Source organism: Hoplias malabaricus, chromosome 13, assembly GCF_029633855.1.
Source record: "Hoplias malabaricus isolate fHopMal1 chromosome 13, fHopMal1.hap1, whole genome shotgun sequence".
Taxonomy (NCBI): domain Eukaryota; kingdom Metazoa; phylum Chordata; class Actinopteri; order Characiformes; family Erythrinidae; genus Hoplias; species Hoplias malabaricus.
Window position 1 is genome coordinate 18,419,033 of NC_089812.1, and position 19,363 is coordinate 18,438,395.

Consider the following 19,363-nt stretch of genomic DNA (forward strand, 5'->3'; position numbering starts at 1 on the left):
GCCCAAATACAGGGGTGGAGCTCGAGTTCCAAAAATCACACAAATACAGCTATAACTCACAAACACTTTCTCCGAATGTTACGATACTTCACATGCTTGATCCCTATAAGGGATGGAAGCCATAAGTACTTGGCTGTGCAACTGCAAGCCTAGGGGGCGCTGTAAAAGCAAAAAAATTGTTACGCTTCACAGGATTGTCCGATTGACATGCCGATTGGTATGCGTGTAGTGGGTGATGAGCTGACTATGATTCTATGACGATGATGTCATATTCGAAAAAACATGGCCGCCATCGACCAATCAAATTTCAGCAGCTGTTTCATGACCTTAACAAGGTCCTATCATCATGACACTTGCATGGTATGTCCATGGCAGCACTTCCTAAGCACATAACAATTTTCATTACGATAGCCACTAGGGGGCGCATTTCAAATTTTCTACATGAAAATATGGAATATCTCAGCGAAATATAAACATATTGACAAGCAGTTTGCTTTATTGCATACTCTGCATAGTGTCTTACAACTTTGCAATTCCAACTATTGTCAAAAAATGCATAGTTTATCCACAATAGTCAGGTATGTGAAAATGGAGCTTTTCGTACTCCTCCCTGGAAATTTGTCTTATCAATAAACAACTGGTATTTTTGCAGTCTGTATAGACTGTAGGTCAATAATTATTCACAAAAGTTTGAACTTTTGACATTCTGTTGCGGCAGTAATTTAACAAATGTGCATGGGCGGGGCTCCATGCACTCTTTGAGCTATAACTACAACAAACTTCACCCAAATCAAACACAACTTGGTGCACATATGTACGTCATTACTCTGAAGCAGTCTGCTAAATATGCCCGCATTGCACAGAAAGGGGGCGCTACAATTAGACAACAACTGGTTGCATAGGTTCATAATTGATTACACTGCCACCTAGAGATGCAGTACCAGCAAGATGAGACAGTTATATTCTGATGACCATGGGAAAGGAGCTTGTGCGTTTTCATATCATTTGGCTAAAGCATTTTTCAGTTTCAGCTGTTAGTTATGTGAAGTGTGTTGATAATTATTAAAGTTCAGGTTCTTATGAATCTCATGATAACACATATGTCCATATTGGCTTTTGATCCAAGCACTAGTTCATGCTCAAATACATGTCTGTTCCCACTCACCTGCCTGGAGTTTTCTCTTTTTTGCTGAATCCCCCCTCAGCCCCTCCTTCTCCTTCTCACATACAGACTGTCACCTCTCCCCCTCCCCTCCCCCCTGCCAGTCAGAGAGGGCCAGAGGACACAGACAATTGAAAGCAGTTTTAAACAAATCAACAGTAACATAATGACCACCTCCTTATTTTAGTTTCAGTATCCATGTTTTCAGCTCCACTGTCCAAAGTAGCACTTTGTAGATCTAACATTACAGGGAGGGGTGCACCTCTTGCTCTGCATACTTTCATTGCTCCCTTTCACATGTTCTTCAATGGTCAGGAGACATACAGAGCAGATATGCTGAAAATGTATGACCTACTGTCTCTGCCTTTTTTATCTATAATGTGGACCAACAGAGTATGTGTGTGTAACAGTGTAGACAGTGAGTGGACACAGGTTTTAAAATTATCCAGCAGCACTGTTCTGTCTGATCCGCTCATAAGAGCACAATTCACACTGACATAGCACCACAATGTCAGTGTCACTGCAGTGCTGAGAATTATCCACCACCCATATTAAATATACTTTGTGGATGTCCTGAACATTGGGTCAGAATCCAGGGTGAAATTCCAGAGTCAGTTCTGTGCTCTGTGCTGTCTCTGTAACCCAAGCCCCATGTTCACCTGCGTGCAGAACAGAAATTCACCCACTCATCTACTACCCCTTCTTCTTACAATCCAGAGCACCAAGGATCACATTTTAAAGCACTACAAATTCTATCTTAGTGTGGCTCCTGTATCAGGAACTGTCATATGCTACGCTCCTGCTCTGCAAAGACTGCTCGCTTTCAACCTGCTCTTCAATGGTCTGGACAACCATACCTCCATACAGCAGGCATGACTCAGGTGTTGGCATTTTAAATCCCTCAGCAACACTGCTGGACAGAGAATAGTCCACAACCAAACACTGCCAGCAGAGAGTGTCTTCTGTCAACTGATGACTGACTCGAGTACAAGCTACTCCACATCATATCTGCTGTTTGGGGGTCCTGAACATTAGGGTGAGAAACCAGAGTGCAACTCCAGAGTGACTTCTGTGCTCTATGCTGTCTCTGTCATCCACTACTCCTCCATCTCATGCTACACCTCCAAAGAGATGCCAGAACAGCATGGAACACTTTATAAACACTACACAAACTTCCCCAAAAGCCCCTATTATCCCAGGACAGCTAATATGCATAGAACACCTTACAAACACTACACAAACTTCCCCAAAAGCCCCTATTGTCTCAGGACAGCTCATATGCATAGAACACCTTACAAACACTACACAAACCTCCCCAAAAGCCCCTACTATCTCAGGACAGCTCATATGCATAGAACACTTTACAAACACTACACAAACTTCCCCAAAAGCCCCTACTATCTCAGGACAGCTCATATGCTAGCACATTGTTCTCCTACCAGCGAATACCAGCTTGGACCCCGGGAATTGTCGCTTGCGGCTATATTTATTATTCTTTTTCTTTTTCTGCCATAAAACGAATCGCACAGCCCAAACCGTAAGGCCTAGAGACTTGAGACTTGGTCAATAGGTAGTAGTCGTTCTCGCTACTCAGGCGCAAAATATCAGCCCAATTGGCCTCAAGGGGGCGCTACAGCGAAGGAAAACGCTTTCATTAAAAGATCTTCCACCCCGTGTGGCGTAGAGACGAAATCTTTTTTTTCCTTGATTCCTTGGGTCCTGCCAAATCAAAAAGGTACATACAACCACTAAGCTCCGCCTACTTAGATTTTTTGCTATTTTGCATAATTTGCAAAACCTACTTTTGTGTACTTCTCCGTGGATTTTTGTCCAATTTTCTTGAGCTTGGTGTCAAAATATTCGCCGGAGCCTGTAGCTTAATAATTATCAAAAAAACGTTGAAATTTCGATTCAATATGGCCGCCATATGCAAATGAACCTTTTCGGCTTATTTTATGTTTTACTTTAAAATCTATACTAAATTCATGCTTTACTCAAGTGTGTTTACATTTCATATTCAACTTCCAGAAATGATTCTGAGGTAGCTTGTCAAAGGAGAAGCCAATATTCATATAGGGGGCGCTGTAAATGCTTCAAGTTTATATCCCAGCATCCGTAAGATGGATCGGACCGCCGCTTGGCATGCTGCTTCTATGGGCAAGGCTGTAGAGGGAAAATTAAGGACAACTCGATTCGAGCAAAATTGTGATTGTCATCGACCAATCAGCTGTCATCAGCTGTTTGACAACCTTAACAAGGTTCAATCATCATGGGATTTGACTGGTATGTTCCTGGTAGGCCTTCTTAAGAGCAGAAAAATTGTCATAACGATAGTCACTAGGGGGCGCTATATCAAGAAAATATTATATATCTCTGTGAAAATTAAGCATATTGACACGCAGTTTGCTTCTTTTTATACTCTGCAGAGGGCCTAACAACTTTGTAATTGCAAGTGTTGTCAAAAAATGCTTTGCTTTTTCTCAGTTTCCAAATGTTCAAAATTGAACCTTTTCAAACTAGTCCGTGGAATTTTGCGATATTCCCAAATAGTTGTCCTTGTTGGAATCTGCAGAGTCTGAAGGTAAATAATTATCAAAAAAAGTTCAACATTTGGACAAACCTTTGTTGTAATAAAACAATTAATTGAATTGTGTGGAGCTTTAAACATTCTTTTAGCTATAACTCAAACAAATTAAGTCCAATCAAGACCAAACATGACAGACCTATGTTTGATCTTGTCCTGAAGACGTACGTACAATATGATCAAAATTTACCAAATGGGGGCACTACAATTGGACAAAAACTAATTAAATGGGCTTTTTTATGTTATAGCGCCATCTAGGATTGCAGTGGAACACCATTTTAATTATGACATCTGCTCTTCAGTCTGATCAAGTATGTGATGTTTTAAAATTTTTGGGGAAAGCATTTTTGAGTTATATGTGTATATTAGTGTACACATATAGCTTATATTTGACTTGAGGAATCTCTGTTATTGGGAGTGGCCTGTAAGCTACATAGTAATAAAAGTGCAACACTTTTTTGATAAGTATTAAAGTTCAGACCCTTAGGATTCAGTTTATACCATACATGTCCATGTTAGGTAAATATCCACATAGGAGTACATGCTTAAATCTTTCTGTATGTGCTTTCATGGCTGATCTAAAAATATGGGAAAGTAGTCATTTGTCACCAGTAGATGGCAGTCTAAGACTATACATTGTGCTGTTGAACTACAGTGGCTCTGAGATAATATGCAAAATGCAATGTGGAGCAAAGACCATAAGGCCCAGAAACACCTCCCTTGGCAGCAAGGTCCAGCAGGTGTAAAATGACTCAGCCAAGGAAAATGACATTCTTTGGCCAGATGGTGGCGCTATAGCAAAGGGAAAAGCATTGCGGTCTATATCTCCTACACCGTAAGGCCTATAGATTAAATTTTTTCCCTTATTCCTTGGCTTAAGACAAACTAATTTGCTGTTGGACCATAAAGCCCACTTAGATTTCGAGCTAATTTGCATAATTTGCAAAACATACTTTTGTCAATAAGTCTGTGAATTTTTGACCAACTCCCTTGAGCTTGGTGCCAAAACGTTCACATGAGTCTGACCCTAGGTAATTATAGAATGAATTGACATTTTGATTCATGATGGCCGCCATATGCAAATGAACCTCTTCAGCTAATCACAGGTTTTACTTGAACATCTCTAACTCCTTCATACTTTACTCAAATGGGTTCAAATTTCAGATTCTACTTATAGAAATGCTTTTAAAGGTAGCATGTCAGCGATGTAGGCCTATTGCTTCCAAACAGGCCAGTTAAACGAGAACCCCGTTAATTGCCGCTTGCGGCTATATTTATTATTCTTTTTCTCGGCTAAAACGCAACGTGGAGCATAAACCGTAAGGCCTAGAAACACCACACTTGGCAGACTGATAGGGAACCCGTTAAATGACTCAGCCAATAAAAGTGACACTTTTTGGCCTAAGGGTGGCGCTATAGAGAAATAAAACGCGTTTAGGTCAATATCTCCTAAACCGTGAGGCGTAGAGACGAAATTTTTTTTTCGCTGATTCCTTGGAATCAGACAATATATTTTGCAATTTGGACCATTTAGTTCCGCCTATTTAGATTTTTAGCTAATTTGCATAATTTGCAAAACCTACTTTTGCGAACTAGTCTGTGGATTTTTGTCCAATTCTCTTGAGCATGGTGCCAAATTGTTTGTAAGAGTCTGCAGGTTAATAATTATCCAAAAAATGTTAGAATTCGGATTCAAGATGGCCGCCATATGCAAATGAACCTCTTCGGCTCTTCGTCTGTTTTACTTGAAAATTCATAATAATTGTATACTTTACTCAAATGTGTTCAAATAGCAAATTCCACTTACAGGCATGATTCTGAGGTACCAAGTCAAAGGAAGTGCCAATATTCATATAGGGGGCGCTGTAAAAGCTACAAGTGTATATCTCAGCATCCGCAAGGCTGTTTAAACCGTCCTTTGGCATGCTGCTTCTATTGGCAAAGCTATAAGTGGAAAATTAAGGACAACACAATTCGGACAAAATTGTGATCGTCATCGGCCAATTAGTTTTCAGCAGCTGTTTGACCACCTTAACCCTTTGAGGTCGGCTATGCCGCCGGCGGGATAAAATTGAAATTCCACATAAACACGTATATAACTCTGCGAGATTTTATCCTAAAAAAAAATACAACATACCTCGGAAACCTTGAAGGGTCTACTTTCCAACTATATATAGGATGAAACGATATATATATATTTATATTCTTGTGAGAGAAGCGTAAACAACAACCGGCACATTTTTGAGGCACAAGCTTTTTTGTTCCGCCCATAGACGCGTTCTGCCATTCATATGTTGACACTATGGTAATTCGGCAGCTACTAGTGGAGGATCATTGGCTGATAATTTGCATGAAAACGCCCAAACACAGAGCCACATGTCGCGGAATTGTTTACGTGGAGCTTCGTCATGTCGCACTCACGGGAGCTGGAGCCACTGCGGAGGAGAGCTTTGTTCTGGAAAATGAAGAGAATTTCAGCTCATCTGACGAAAGCGGGGAGGACAGTGACGAAGAAAGATTTATTTTGAGATGCGGATTGATCCGAAGGAGGGTTTTTGTGATAGGTAAGTGAAATATTTCCTTTCAAATGAAACAAACCCACGCTTCGCGCTCACTGTGTACACTCCGCGAATTCCGGATAAATTAAAATAAAGAATAAATTAAATAAGTATTACTTTGTATATGAAAGCATAAATGAATGTAAAAAAAAAACCTGCTGTTGTGTAAACGGGACATTCAAGTGTAGCCTGTTGCTAATCTGAGTGTGCATGCTGAGAGTGCTAACACTACCATGCGAGGCTCCAGTACCATAAGTGTGGCTTATGGCTGTATATGTTTAGCCTAGTGTGTTAATGTCATGTGTAAATGGCCTGTGTGAATGTAATAGTGTCATCCTATGTAGCTTGTTATGCTATGTACTGCTATACATAGGTCATATGTAAGTACTGTATTTGAAATACAAGAAATTATTAGTTGTAGTGACTGTTGGCATGTATAGCTAATCTTTGTAACTGCTCAGAAGACAGTTGCTCACATTTCTTATTATTTTTCTTTCAGAAATGTGGAAAATACTCCACCTCCAAGCAAAGACGACGGCGTCAACCAAGTCTGCAACCACCAACGTGTAAACACATGGTCCTTCCACATCTGCTCTGTAAGTTTAGCATTTTGCAGTACACAACTCAGCACAAAACTTTGAAGTGGTACAGAAAACTGTTTCTTCACTTCTTGGACATTGCTGCTACCAATGCCTACATTCTCCACAACAACTTATGCAACAGGACAGCCTGACCCACAAGGCATTCATGGAAGAGCTTGTTGAACAGCTGTGTGGTATGCAAAAACCCCATGGAAGTGTGAACAGTGTGATGTCTACCTTTGCATGCAGCCAGACAGAAACTGTTTTAGAGACTGGCATCTTTTGTTGAACTGACTCATACATATATACACACACAAGGATATACAGTATGACTATCTTTAGTATATTATCACTATGTTTACATGTGAACACATTTTCCATTTATTTTAATTCATGCCAGTTATTTATTTTTTTGTTTTTATTGCTTGTTTAGTTCTCTTTTTTTGAAATAAACTGTGATAAACTCTGCCTCTGGTCTCTTCTCTTTTGACAGCTGTGGCAGTGACAGCTAATGGGCCATTCATTAGGCAGTGGGGTGGGGACCTCGCACCTCGGTTTTCGCACCTATCTTCATACATATGCAACGTAGGAGCCAGTGACTGAGAAAAACAGAGTGTCACCTCACATTTGTTATGTCCTAAGTATAAAATTACATACAATTTATGAAAAGTAGAATCAGCAGTGTGTTGCCAAGACCCGTGTTCACAAAGTTTTGACCTCAAAGGTCCCGGTGAGGAATGTTTAGAATGTGTTTTTTCACAGTATATCAGCACTTCTGAAAATAGGTTTTTGGAAAGTCTAAGTTTAGAGTAAATTTAATCAAAATGTAGATGTATGACACTCTTACTGATTCAACACTGTTGTTGCAGAGATAGTTCTGAAAAATGCATGTGTAACAGTTTGAAATGATTTTTTCTCAGATGCGTACAATTTGTAAAACAATCAAGGCATGTCAGACTACACCAGGGTGTCTGAAAACCCCTCAGACTCCAGGGGGTTAACAAGATCCAATCATCATGGGATTTGATTGGTATGTTCCTGGGGGCACTTTCTAAGTGCATAAAAAATTACGTAACGATAGCCACTAGGTGGCGCTATATCAAGAAAATGTGATATATCTAAGCAAAAATTAAGCGTATTGACACGCAGTTTGGAGCTTTGTATACTCTGCAGAGGGCCTAACAACTTTGTAATTGCAAGTGTTGTCAAAAAATACATCGTTTTTTCACAATAGCCAGTTGTTCAAAATTGAACTTTTTCAAACTAGTCCGTGGAATTTGGCTCTATTCCAAAACAATTGACTTTGTTGGAATCTGCAGAGTCTGTAGGTAAATAATTATTCAAAAAAGTACAACATTTGGACAAACTATTGAAACAATAAATCAATTAGTCGAAGCGTGCTGAGTTTTTACATTCTTTCAGCTGTAACCCAAACAAATGAAGCCCAATCAAGACCACATTTTACATACATATGTAGAGTCTTACCCTGAAGGAGCCTGTACAATATGAGACAAATCCATCAAAAGGGAGAGCTACAATTAGACAATTACATGTTATGTGCAGTTTCTGTGTTCATGCTGGATTTCTGTAATTGGGAGGGGCCTGTAAGCCACATAGTGATGAATGTTCCGCATTTTATTATTAATAATTAAAGTTCAGGTCCTTAGGATTCCTCTGATACCATATATGTCCATGTGAGTGAAATATTCACAGAGCAGTAGCTGTTTAAATAATCTGTTTGTGCATTTGTAACAGCTCAGCTCTTCTATGGGACAGTAGTAAATTGTTTCACCAGCAGGTGGCACTCTAAGACCATATATTGCTTTGTTCATCTACATTCAAGAACTTATTTCTCTGTACAGGTCAAAGGTCATAACATATGAACAAAAATATTTATCATAATATTAAAAACGGTGCTCACCAGTCATATCATGTCCTTTGCTAAACTAAAACAAATGGTTCATTAGCACTCGTGAAGCCTCACTGTCCAAAACTGCTTATGGTCTCTCTGTACTGATGCTCCTTACACCAACACTAAGGCCTCATTGTGCAGATCCTTGCTTTAATGGACACCTCATGGACACGTGACATGCAGTTAGTGAGTGATGTACTTAATCAGATTCTATGTTGTTGTTGATATTTACTATACACAATGGCTGCCATTGGCCACTGAGGTTTCAGCAGCTATTTGAAAGGCCCAACAAGGCCCAATCATAAAGAAATATTTACAGGGGCACTTCCTAAGTACATGAGATATTTCAAAATGATAGCTGCTAGTTGAAGGTATAACAAAATCATACATTCATTTTTACCTTGTTTGGCCTAAATCGTTCATGTGTCCTAAGGCCTTATTGACCTCTCAGACTGGCCAAAGGTCCCAATTAGGCCCATTCGTGTTAGGACCATGCCATTGCCGCTTGCGGCTATATTTATAATTATTATGCTGTAGCATAATAACACTTAACTGGTGATACTTTACATTTCTATCAGTAGTTTGATCAGAGGAGGATGGATCCCCATTGTGAGTCTTGGTTCCTCCCAAAGCTTCTTCCTCCAGCACCGAGGGAGTTTTTCCTTGCCACTCTTGCCTTCAGCTTGCTTGAACTGGGCTTTGATTCAAATGACCTGTTCTGATACTAATTATGTAAAGCCAGAGTTACATTATGTGTTGGTGGAACACAAGCTTTGTTAAGAGTAGTGTTATAATCAGGTTTTTGAGAGTTAAGTAACTTTTTAGCGCTGGACATCAATTCTGTGTAATAGTTTGTTTATCTTTTGAGTGCCTAGAGTGTGTTTAATTACTAAAAGCCCAAGAGTTGGTTGTGACAGATGTGAATATCCCTCAGCTTAGCGAGAGAGAGAGAGAGAGAGAGAGAGTACAATTGTAAATAAAAGCCCTGAAGATAACAGATGTGAATATCCCTTTGCTCAGAAACTGTATGTGTGTGTATGCGCGAGAGAGACAGAGAGAGGTGTGTGTGTGAGACTTCTTTTCAAGAGAATACTCTTGAAGTTACACTTGAGTTACACTCAGCAATAGGTAGGGGGAGCCCAAGAGACAAAAATAGTCCAGTTCTTACATAGTATTCCTTTAAGCTAAAATTAGTCAGCGTTAATAAACTACATGCTAAGGAGTATTAATTTTCATTTAGTGCTTGATTAAAGAATTGTTCAGACTGCCAATTTAAATGTGTTCCCTTCCTTGAGTGACAGAGTGTGAAACAAATTCCATCCATCCATTATCTGTAACCGCTTATCCAGTTCAATGTCATGGCGCAAGGCGGGAATACACCCTGGAGGGGGCGCCAGTCCTTCACAGGGCAACAAACACACACACACATTCATTCACACACTTACGGACACTTTTTGAGTGGCCAATCCACCTACAAATGTGTATTTTTGGACTGTAGGAGGAAACCGGAGCACCCGGAGGAAACCCACATGGACACGGGGAGAACACACCAAACTCCTCACAAACAGTAACCCGGAGTGGGAATCAAACCCACAACCTCCAGGTCCCTGGAGCTGTGTGACTGCAACACTACCTGCTGCACCACCGTGCCGCCCTGTGAAACAAATTCCAAAACATTAAATTCAACCAACCAATTAAACACTGTAATTATTTTCTCTTCCAAACGTAACTGAAAATGAGGTGTTGAAGGTGTAGCACCATGCAGGCTAAGTTTTATGTTTAGGTTTAGGAATTCCAGAAAAATCTAGCAGTGACCAGCTAGCATAATTGTAACACATGCCTGGTTGTTTTAATTTGTATGACATAGAGTGTCATAATAAAAGGTTGCTCACCAAAGGGTCCTTGAAATACATAAGTCTCCTGTCATCCAGGGTAAACCAGCGCTTCTTAAAACCCTCTGTATGCTGGAAGAAACACAAAACAGCCTTTGATTGACATATATAGTGTACATTTTTGTAGAGATTAACTGATTTGGGAATTGTGGGACAATGCTAATACCTGATAATTATCTGCTGATACTTGTGCAAATATATGGACATTTATAAATTATAGAAATTTTAATTAGATTCGTCTGTATTTGTGAAATGGAGAATTTTAAAATCAACTTATGGGGTTAAGAAATGGAATAAACAAATTAAAATACAGATATTTTTTCATGATAGCCTGCTCTTCTGGAATACGATTAAAATGTCATCAAATATTTATTCTACATATTGATCACTGATTTGCTTAAAGCCAGTCATCGGATACTGATAATACTGTATTTGTTTTGCAGCAATATATACACCTGTGGTAATCAATTTAAAATGAATAACACATAAACGTACTTGTGTGCAAATGACACTGAATAAAGAAGTGATATAAATCAATCCCAACCTTTGGACCTGTCTTCTCCATGTAGCCCTCTTTAATGTAGTTCCTTGTTAGTTTAGGCACCAGCTAGATAAAAAAATGGCATACACAATTGAGTAAAATTAAGACTGCAGAATTCAACCAAACATGGCATGGGCTGATGAAATTTGAACTACAAAACAGCAAGTTCCTTAAAGAGAAGGTATAGATTGCATAAGGTATAGATTGGACAGGTATAGATTGTGTAAGAGGTGTATTTATGCAATTTTCTTGTAAACTCTGTGTGAATTGTGATTTACTCACATAAACATCAGGGGCTCCAGGATATGCAACTTGTAAATAATGGAATCTAGCTGCTCGTATGGCATTAAACCAGTCCACCATTTCCTACAACAGAGATATATTTCACAAGAATTAACTCCAAGAAAATTTTTCCCCTCAATTAGCAGGATATTTGGTTATTTAGATACTGAGCATCAGGGGTAACACCCGCAGAACACAAATGTGGTAAAGGTAGAGTGGGTCACAGTATGAAGCATATTTTCTCCGTGTCCAACAAAGGGAGGAAAATGTTATTACAAATTTTCATATCCATCTAGATTCATTAAGATCCAGTCACTAAATATTTTATAAGCTTATATTTATGCTGCTGATCAGTGATTTCAAGTTGACAAGTTGCATTATTTGTTCACTTTTTTTAAACCATATAAATGTAACCCCATAACCACTAGGCTTATTTTTATATTAAGAAGTATCATTTTGTGCCTATTGTTTATTCATGATGCTAAAATTGAGTGTTATATGTAGCATGGGAACTTTATTTTAATTATATATTGTCACGGTTGTAGGGAGATGAGGAAACAAACAAACAGAAAACAACTGCAAGCTGGTTTAGAAATACATGAAACACACAGGTCCAGACAAAGGAACACTGAAACCTAGGGGTTATATACAAGGGAATTGACAAGAAACACCTGGGAAGGATAATAAGAGGGCAGGACCACAAAGGAGTCACAGATGGAGACACTGATTACAAGGTGGGGCCAAGGATGGGCTAAGGCAGAAACAAGGGAGGAGACAGGAACTAGAACAAACAGAGCCATGTGTTAAAAGAGCACATGGCAGAGAAACAGACATGACAAAACAGAGCAGGTAAGCACAAGATAGGGCAAGAGCATGACAGTAGATTTGGCAGCTCACCCAGGGGTGGATTGAAACAGGGCAAGCCACCAACAGAGCAGTAGAGAAATAGGCCTCAAGTGCAGAGACACACAAACAACCCCTCTGGATGTTAGGAATACCGAGACAAAATGAAACACAAGAGGAAAACTTAAGATGTCAGGGGAAAACTGATCAGCTCAAATTGAGCAAAAGAAAACAAAGGCAAGAGAGTTTCCCAAAACAAAAGGGAGGGACAAGATGAGACAAAAGAAATTAAAGATAGAACACAACTTATTTCTAATTATTTATTTATACCAAAACGTGGTAAAGAAAATAAAATATTGAATCCCAAGAGAAAAACCGGAGGGAAAGCTCTGGTGGAGAAGAAGAAGAGTGACCTAGGAGAAAACACAAGAGCCTTTACCAAATTACCGGCCAGACTTGCACGGCACTCTGAAAAGAGAAACCCAAGACTGAACACTGAGGTGTGTGTTGGCTTCCCTTAAGTAGGAGTAGCCCAGGTGGAACCAATTGCCCCAAATTAAGAGTGTCTGTCTCCCTCTAGTGACTGGTGGTGGCTTAGCAGGCAGCCTCGCCCCAGCCCCAGGCAGACCTCTTACAGGACCCCCCCTCCTAGGAACGGCACCTGACGTTCCCAAACCCGCAGCATGATCACGTCTGAAGTCCCGGATGAGCTCGGGGTCCAGGATGTGACGAGCCGGAACCCGCGAGCATTCTTCCGGTCCATATCCCTCCCAGTCCACAAGGTACTGGGTGGAGCCTTGTGTGCGCCGGTGAACCAGCTACCATGCGTGGAGCCGGGGGATTAGAGGTAGAGGCAAGGGTACTGCAAAATACAGGCTTCAAGCGTGAAACATGGAATGTTGGTTTGATACGCATGGAACGAGGGAGGAGCAAACGATAAGAGACCGAGTTCACTCTGCGGAGGATCTTGAAAGGACCCACATAACGCGAAACCAGCTTCCGGGATTCAACATGGAGGGGTAAATCTTTGGTGGATAACTAGACCTGCTGGCCTGGCCGGAAGGTGGGCCCAAGTTGTCTTCTCTTGTCTGCTGCTTTCTTTTGGACTGTTGAGGTGGCCCGGAGGGCAATTCTGGCTTTCTGCCATGCCCGACGGCATCGTCGAACAAATTGCTCAGCAGCTGGGACTCCTGCATCAACCTCCTGCTCTGCAAATATTGGAGGGTCATAACCAAACTGGCACTCAAAAGGAGACATACGCAGGGAAGAGTGCCATAAAGTATTGTGGGCGTACTCCACCCAGATCAGGTGATCAGCCCAGGAAGACGGATTGGAGGAGACAAGGCACCGGAGGGTACGTTCTAGGTCTTGATTGACCCTTGCTGTTTGGCCGTTAGACTGCGTATGAAAACCGGATGATAGACTCACCGAGGCTCCTAGTAGTTGGCAAAAGGCCTTCCAAAACCTGCTAGCAAACTGGGGGCCCCGATCAGAGACCAAATCAGTGGGGAACCCATGGACCATGACCACGTGCTGTAGCACCAGTTTGTCAGTTTCCTTGGCTGATGGGAGCTTGGGGAGTGCCACAAATTTACAGGCCACCAACAAAGCACTAGAGAAATAGGCCTCAAGTGCAGAGACACACAAACAACCCCTCTGGATGTTAGGAATACCGAGACAAAATAAAACACGAGAGGAAAACTTAAGAGGTCAGGGGAAACTGATCAGCTCAAAATTTAGCAAAAGAAAACAAAGGCAAGAGAGTTTCCCAAAACAAAAGGGAGGGACAAGATGAGACAAAAGAAATTAAAGATAGAACACAACTTATTTCTAATTATTTATTTATACCAAAAATGGTAAAGAAAAGAAAATATTGAATCCCAAGAGAAAAACCGGAGGGAAAGTTCTGGTGGAGAAGAAGAAGATAGAGTGACCCAGGAGAAATCTCAAGAGTCTTTACTAAATTACCGGTCAGACTTGCACAGCACTCTGAAAAGTGAAACCCAAGACTGAGCACTGAGGTGTGTGTTGGCTTCCCTTAAGTAGGAGTAGCCCAGGTGGAACCAATTGCCCCAAATTAAGAGTGTCTCTGTCTCCCTCTAGTGATTGGGGGTGGCTTAGCAGGTAGCCTCGCCCCAGCCCCAGGCAGATCTCTTACAGGAAGTGCTCATTCCTACGTGAATGCCAACGCACGTGGTCTTATAACTTCTGATCTATAAACTAACAGACATGTCTACTTGCTTTGTCAAATCAAGTTTACAAGCTGTTGATCAGTTCTAGCCTGGAAGCTTTTATTGAGCAAAAAAGAAACAAATTAAATAAATAAAATAAAATTAATAACAACACAAAATTAAACTAATAACAATTAACTATTTCTTTCTGCAGAAGATTCAATACAGGGGGTCCTCGACTTACTACGTTGATCCGTTCCTATTTCGTGTCATAAACGGATTTTTGTGTAAATCAGAACATATGTACATACTGTATGTAAATAACAATGTAAGAACTTATCCTATCCTAACACCTTTCCTCCTTGGTCCCAAGCCACGTAACCGTGTATTCTTCCGCCGCGCACACCAAACACAAAGTTCGCATTACGACGTTTACGACGCAAAACCACTTATGTCAAAACAAGACTTTATACAGTAAATGGGAGATGTGGCGTAACCACGAAACATCGTAACTCGGGACTGATGTAACCGGAGGACCTTCTTTACTTAAAATGGAGTCTGTTCTTTTGTAGATTTTGCTCTGTGGTGTCGAGTATCTGTGAGTTGCCTTTGTTCATTGAAAATGAATCCTGAAGTAGAATTTTTGCTTTCCTAATTTCTTTCTTTGATTCTTTGTGCTGGGACTGCAGTTCTGAACTCCACTTGAACTGAAGTCTAAACTCTTATTGAAGTTGAACTGAACTGAAGATTCTTTCTCCTGTTTTTTCAATGGTTCCTCTGGCTCCCTCCCAGGGGAGGAGCCTGTGCTCTGATTGGACCCTCAGGGTACTGCAGAGCTGCTGGTGATTGGCCCCGAGCGGTCCAGGGTGGAACTTGGTCCTAACAGCATGCCCCCAAATCCGGCAGGAGTCAGTATTAATAGATTCAGTACTAATAGATTCAGTCAAATAGTGTCCTGATAAATGAATTCGCTTATAAAAAAGATATTGAAATATAATGTTTCCTTGTAGCTAGCTAGTTTCCTTGTAGATATACTTTCCTGGATGATTATTCCACAGTTTGTTACATATGTCATATAAACAATCCAGTTTTAACAAAAATACAGAATATAGAAAGAGGGACTTTAACAATTCACTGGGCTTCAGGATGACAGTCTAATACTTTAGATTAATGACTGAGTTATTAATCTGTTATAAAAAAAAATTAACAAGGGTTAAGTAAGTTAAATACAGGGTGGCATGGTGGCGCAGCATATAGTTTGGCAGTCACACAGTTCACGGGACCTGGAGGTTGTGGGTTCAAGTCCCGGTCTGGGTGACTGTGCAGAGTTTGGTGTGTTCTCCCAGTGTCCACGTAGGTTTCCTCCAGGTGTTCCGGTTTCCTTCCATGGTCCAAAAACATATGTTGGTAGGTGGATTGCTGACTCAAAAAGTGTCCATATGTTATATATGGTATATTTATGCTATATGGTATCCATCCACCAATGGGTGCATGTGTGTGTTGCCCTGTGAAGGACTGGCACCCCCTCCAGGGTGTGTTCCTGCCTTGCACCCAGTTATTCCGTGTAACCCTGAGCTGGATAAGACAATGAATGAATGAAGATAGATATATTTAGTTAGATCATTTTTTTTCTGTGGGGAATTTTATGACAGAGGATTGCCAGTAAACACACAAAAAAAATAACACATTAATTCTTTCAAATGTAGTTTGGATTACATAAGGGACTCACAAATACAAGAGAGTTTGTAAAATTATACAATCTTGATTAAGAGAGGATTAATCATTATACTAAAGAAAAATAAACACAATTTTAGGAGGTGCAGAAACATAGGACTATTTGAAGTCCCATGGTGTTGTATTTCAGGGCTCTCACTTGGGAGTGTTCCAGTTGAGTGTTCCACATGAGGGCGCAGTTGCTCCTGAAGATTTAATCATGAACTTGTGAGTTTCATGCTGTGAGGAAGGCCATGTGTTCCCTTTGTTTAATTAATTTTAATTATAAAAGGTACTGATTGCAAAGTTGTGGTGGTTGGGTCTGTTCCCCAATCTTCCTTGAACTTTAGAGAAACCAGGAAAGTAGTTTAACAAAAGGAGTCTGCTTTAAGACAAGAGATGTTGATTTGAGGTTTTATCCACTACAGATATATACACAGGAATACACAAGAAACACCTGGGAAGGATAACAAGAGGGCAAGAACCCAAAGGAGACACAGGTGGAGACACTGATTACAAGGTGGGGCTAAGGTGAAGACAAGAGAGGAGACAGGGACCAAAACAAACAGAAAGCCATCTGCTAAAATAGCACATGGCAGAGGAACAGATATCACAAAACAGAGCAGGAAAGCACAAGACTAGTCCCGCCTTAGCTCCGCCCTCTTGTCAGTGTCTCCTTTGTAGTCCTGCCCTCTCGTTATTGTCCCCAGATGTTCCTTGTCAGTGCTCTGTGTATATATAGTTCCTTTGTTTCAGTGTTCCCTTGTCGGTTCTTGTGTGTGAAGATGTGTGTTTCTCTTTCTCTGCATCTCCCGTGTCTACCCCTGTTCTTGGTTGTCTGTCTGTTCCTGTTTTGTTTGTGTGGTTAGTTTGTGAAACTCCTTGCTCTTGTTTGTTTTGTTTTTGGTCCAGTTAAATAAAAGATTTCCCTCCCTTTTCTGTCCTGCCCAACTGTGACAACTACAGAACTTCAAACTTATCAAGTTATAGTACAAACAGTTATACAAAAGATTATGCTACAGCTGATGCTAAGTATCTCATCTAAATAAATAAACCTGCTATCTGCATTTCTTCCTGCCGACCTGCATTTTTCACCGCCCTGCTAGTTTTCTTGCTTCAGTCCATCTTTACATAATTACATAAAGAAAATGAATTAGTTCATGTTCATAGTCAATTTTGAAAAAAAAAAATAACTAATTTCAAAGTTCAAAAAATAAACTACTTCACATGATTTTGTTTATATTTTTTGTTTTCAATATAACCTCCTTCAACCTATTAATCACTAGCCCAAAATCAGTGCTATTCCCTAACAAGGAATTAGTGTATGTGGAATTATATATTTAAAACATTAAATTACACCAAATACCAGCACTGAGATTGGGAATGTATTTCAACCTACTTATTACTTTGTCTTCTTAATGTGTTTAAGCAATTTAATTTCCTATACTGAGTGCTGTGCTGATTTCCATCTCTACTGCTTCACACTTGGCTGCAAATTGGTCCAGCTTGATTCCGGCACATTGATGGGAGTGGAAAGGAGCTGAAGCAGTGAGCTGCTGCTGAATCTAGGTGGTCTAAGGAGACAGCTGGGTTGGGCGTGAGCTTGGCCACAGTATATGCAGATGTACAGGAATCTACATGAGGATGCAAAACATCCACCTGAGTTAAAATTGTTACAAATCATCTGACCATTAAAGTAGGACATGTATCATCCGTGACTATCACAAGATTGGAAAGTAGTAACATGTGGCACGATGGTGGCTGTGGATGAAGTTGGGGCAATAGTGGTTGCAGAAGTGGGAGTTTGTGCGAGAAGTGAATATGATGTGGCAGGATGGGATGGGTTGCCACACACGTTGCATAAAAGGGTGATGCGACCGGCAAAGACACGGCAGTAGAGTTCTATATCTAGAGCGCCCCAGTAGCAAGTGATTGCATTGCTGCAGGCGGGCAGGGGCCCGGGCAAAGAATTGTTGATGGTATTAATAAAAGGAGGAACCCCCAATGCGAACAGCAAGATCAAAGATGATGGACAGGTAATCGTCAAGTTCCTGCTGGCAGATCGGAAAGGCAGAGCAGTTGCGGTAAATGGAGAAAGCCAGCGTGAATTTTGAAAGCATCAGGATCTTCTATGGTTGTGGTTCGGCTGCCTTGAGCGTAAAGGAAAGATCCCCTACAGTTGTGTTCAAAATAATAGCAGTCCAATTTGACTAACCAGATAATCACTGTTTTTGGTATAAATTATATTACCACATGACAAACAATGTAACAGTTGGTGCAGTAGATTCTTAAAAAACCAACAGACTCAGCATTCATGATATGCATGCTCTTGAGTCTGTGCATTTGCATAATTAATTGAAAGGAGTGTGTTCAAAATAATAGCAGCGTGGAGTTCAATTAGTGAGGGCAATCATTCTGTGAGGAAACAGGTGTGAATCAGCTGTCCCTTATTTAAGGGTGAAGCCAGCACATGCTCTACATGCATTTCTCCTTGAAAGCCTAAGAAAAATGGGTCGATCGAGACATTGTTCAGAAGAACAGCGAGCTTTGATTATAAAGTTGATTGGAGAGGGTAAAACTTATAAAGATGTGCAGACAATAATAGGCTGTTCAGCCAAAATGATCTCCAATGCTTTAAAATGGAGAGGAAAACCAGAGAGACGTGGAAGAAAACGGAAGACTACCATTCGAATGGATCGAAGAATAGTCAGAATGGCAAAGGCTCAGCCAATTATCAGCTCCAGGATGATCAAAGACAGTCTCAGGTTACCTGTGAGTACTGTGACAGTTAGAAGACGCCTGTGTGAAGCTAAACTATTAGCAAGAAGTCCCCGCAAAGTCCCACTGTTAAAAAAAAGACATGTAGTGAAGCGGATACAATTTGCCAAAGAACACATCAATTGGCCTAAAGAGAAATGGAGAAACATATTGTGGACTGATGAAAGCAAAATTGTTCTTTTTGGGTCCAAGGGCCACAGACAGTTCGTCAGACGACCCCCAAACTCTGAATTCAAGCCACAGTACACTCTGAAGGCAGTGAAGCATGGTGGTGCAAGCATCATGATATGGGCATGTTTCTCTTACTATGGTGCTGGGCCTATTTACCGCATACCAGGGATCATGG

At 40.6% G+C, this 19,363-nt stretch overlaps 1 protein-coding gene across 2 annotated transcripts in view; it reads right to left on the reverse strand.

Annotated features, from left to right (window-relative positions):
• The window catches only part of LOC136664864 (arf-GAP with dual PH domain-containing protein 1-like), a 328,730-nt gene that overhangs the window by 91,276 nt on the left and 218,091 nt on the right, over positions 1-19,363 (reverse strand). For both annotated transcript variants that reach the window (XM_066642324.1, XM_066642322.1), the window contains exons 7-9: positions 11,513-11,596; positions 11,234-11,296; positions 10,690-10,761 (exon numbers count right to left, since the gene is read on the reverse strand). In XM_066642324.1, the coding sequence (XP_066498421.1) occupies positions 10,690-10,761; positions 11,234-11,296; positions 11,513-11,596 (219 nt within the window). The remainder of the gene's footprint in view (positions 1-10,689; positions 10,762-11,233; positions 11,297-11,512; positions 11,597-19,363) is intronic.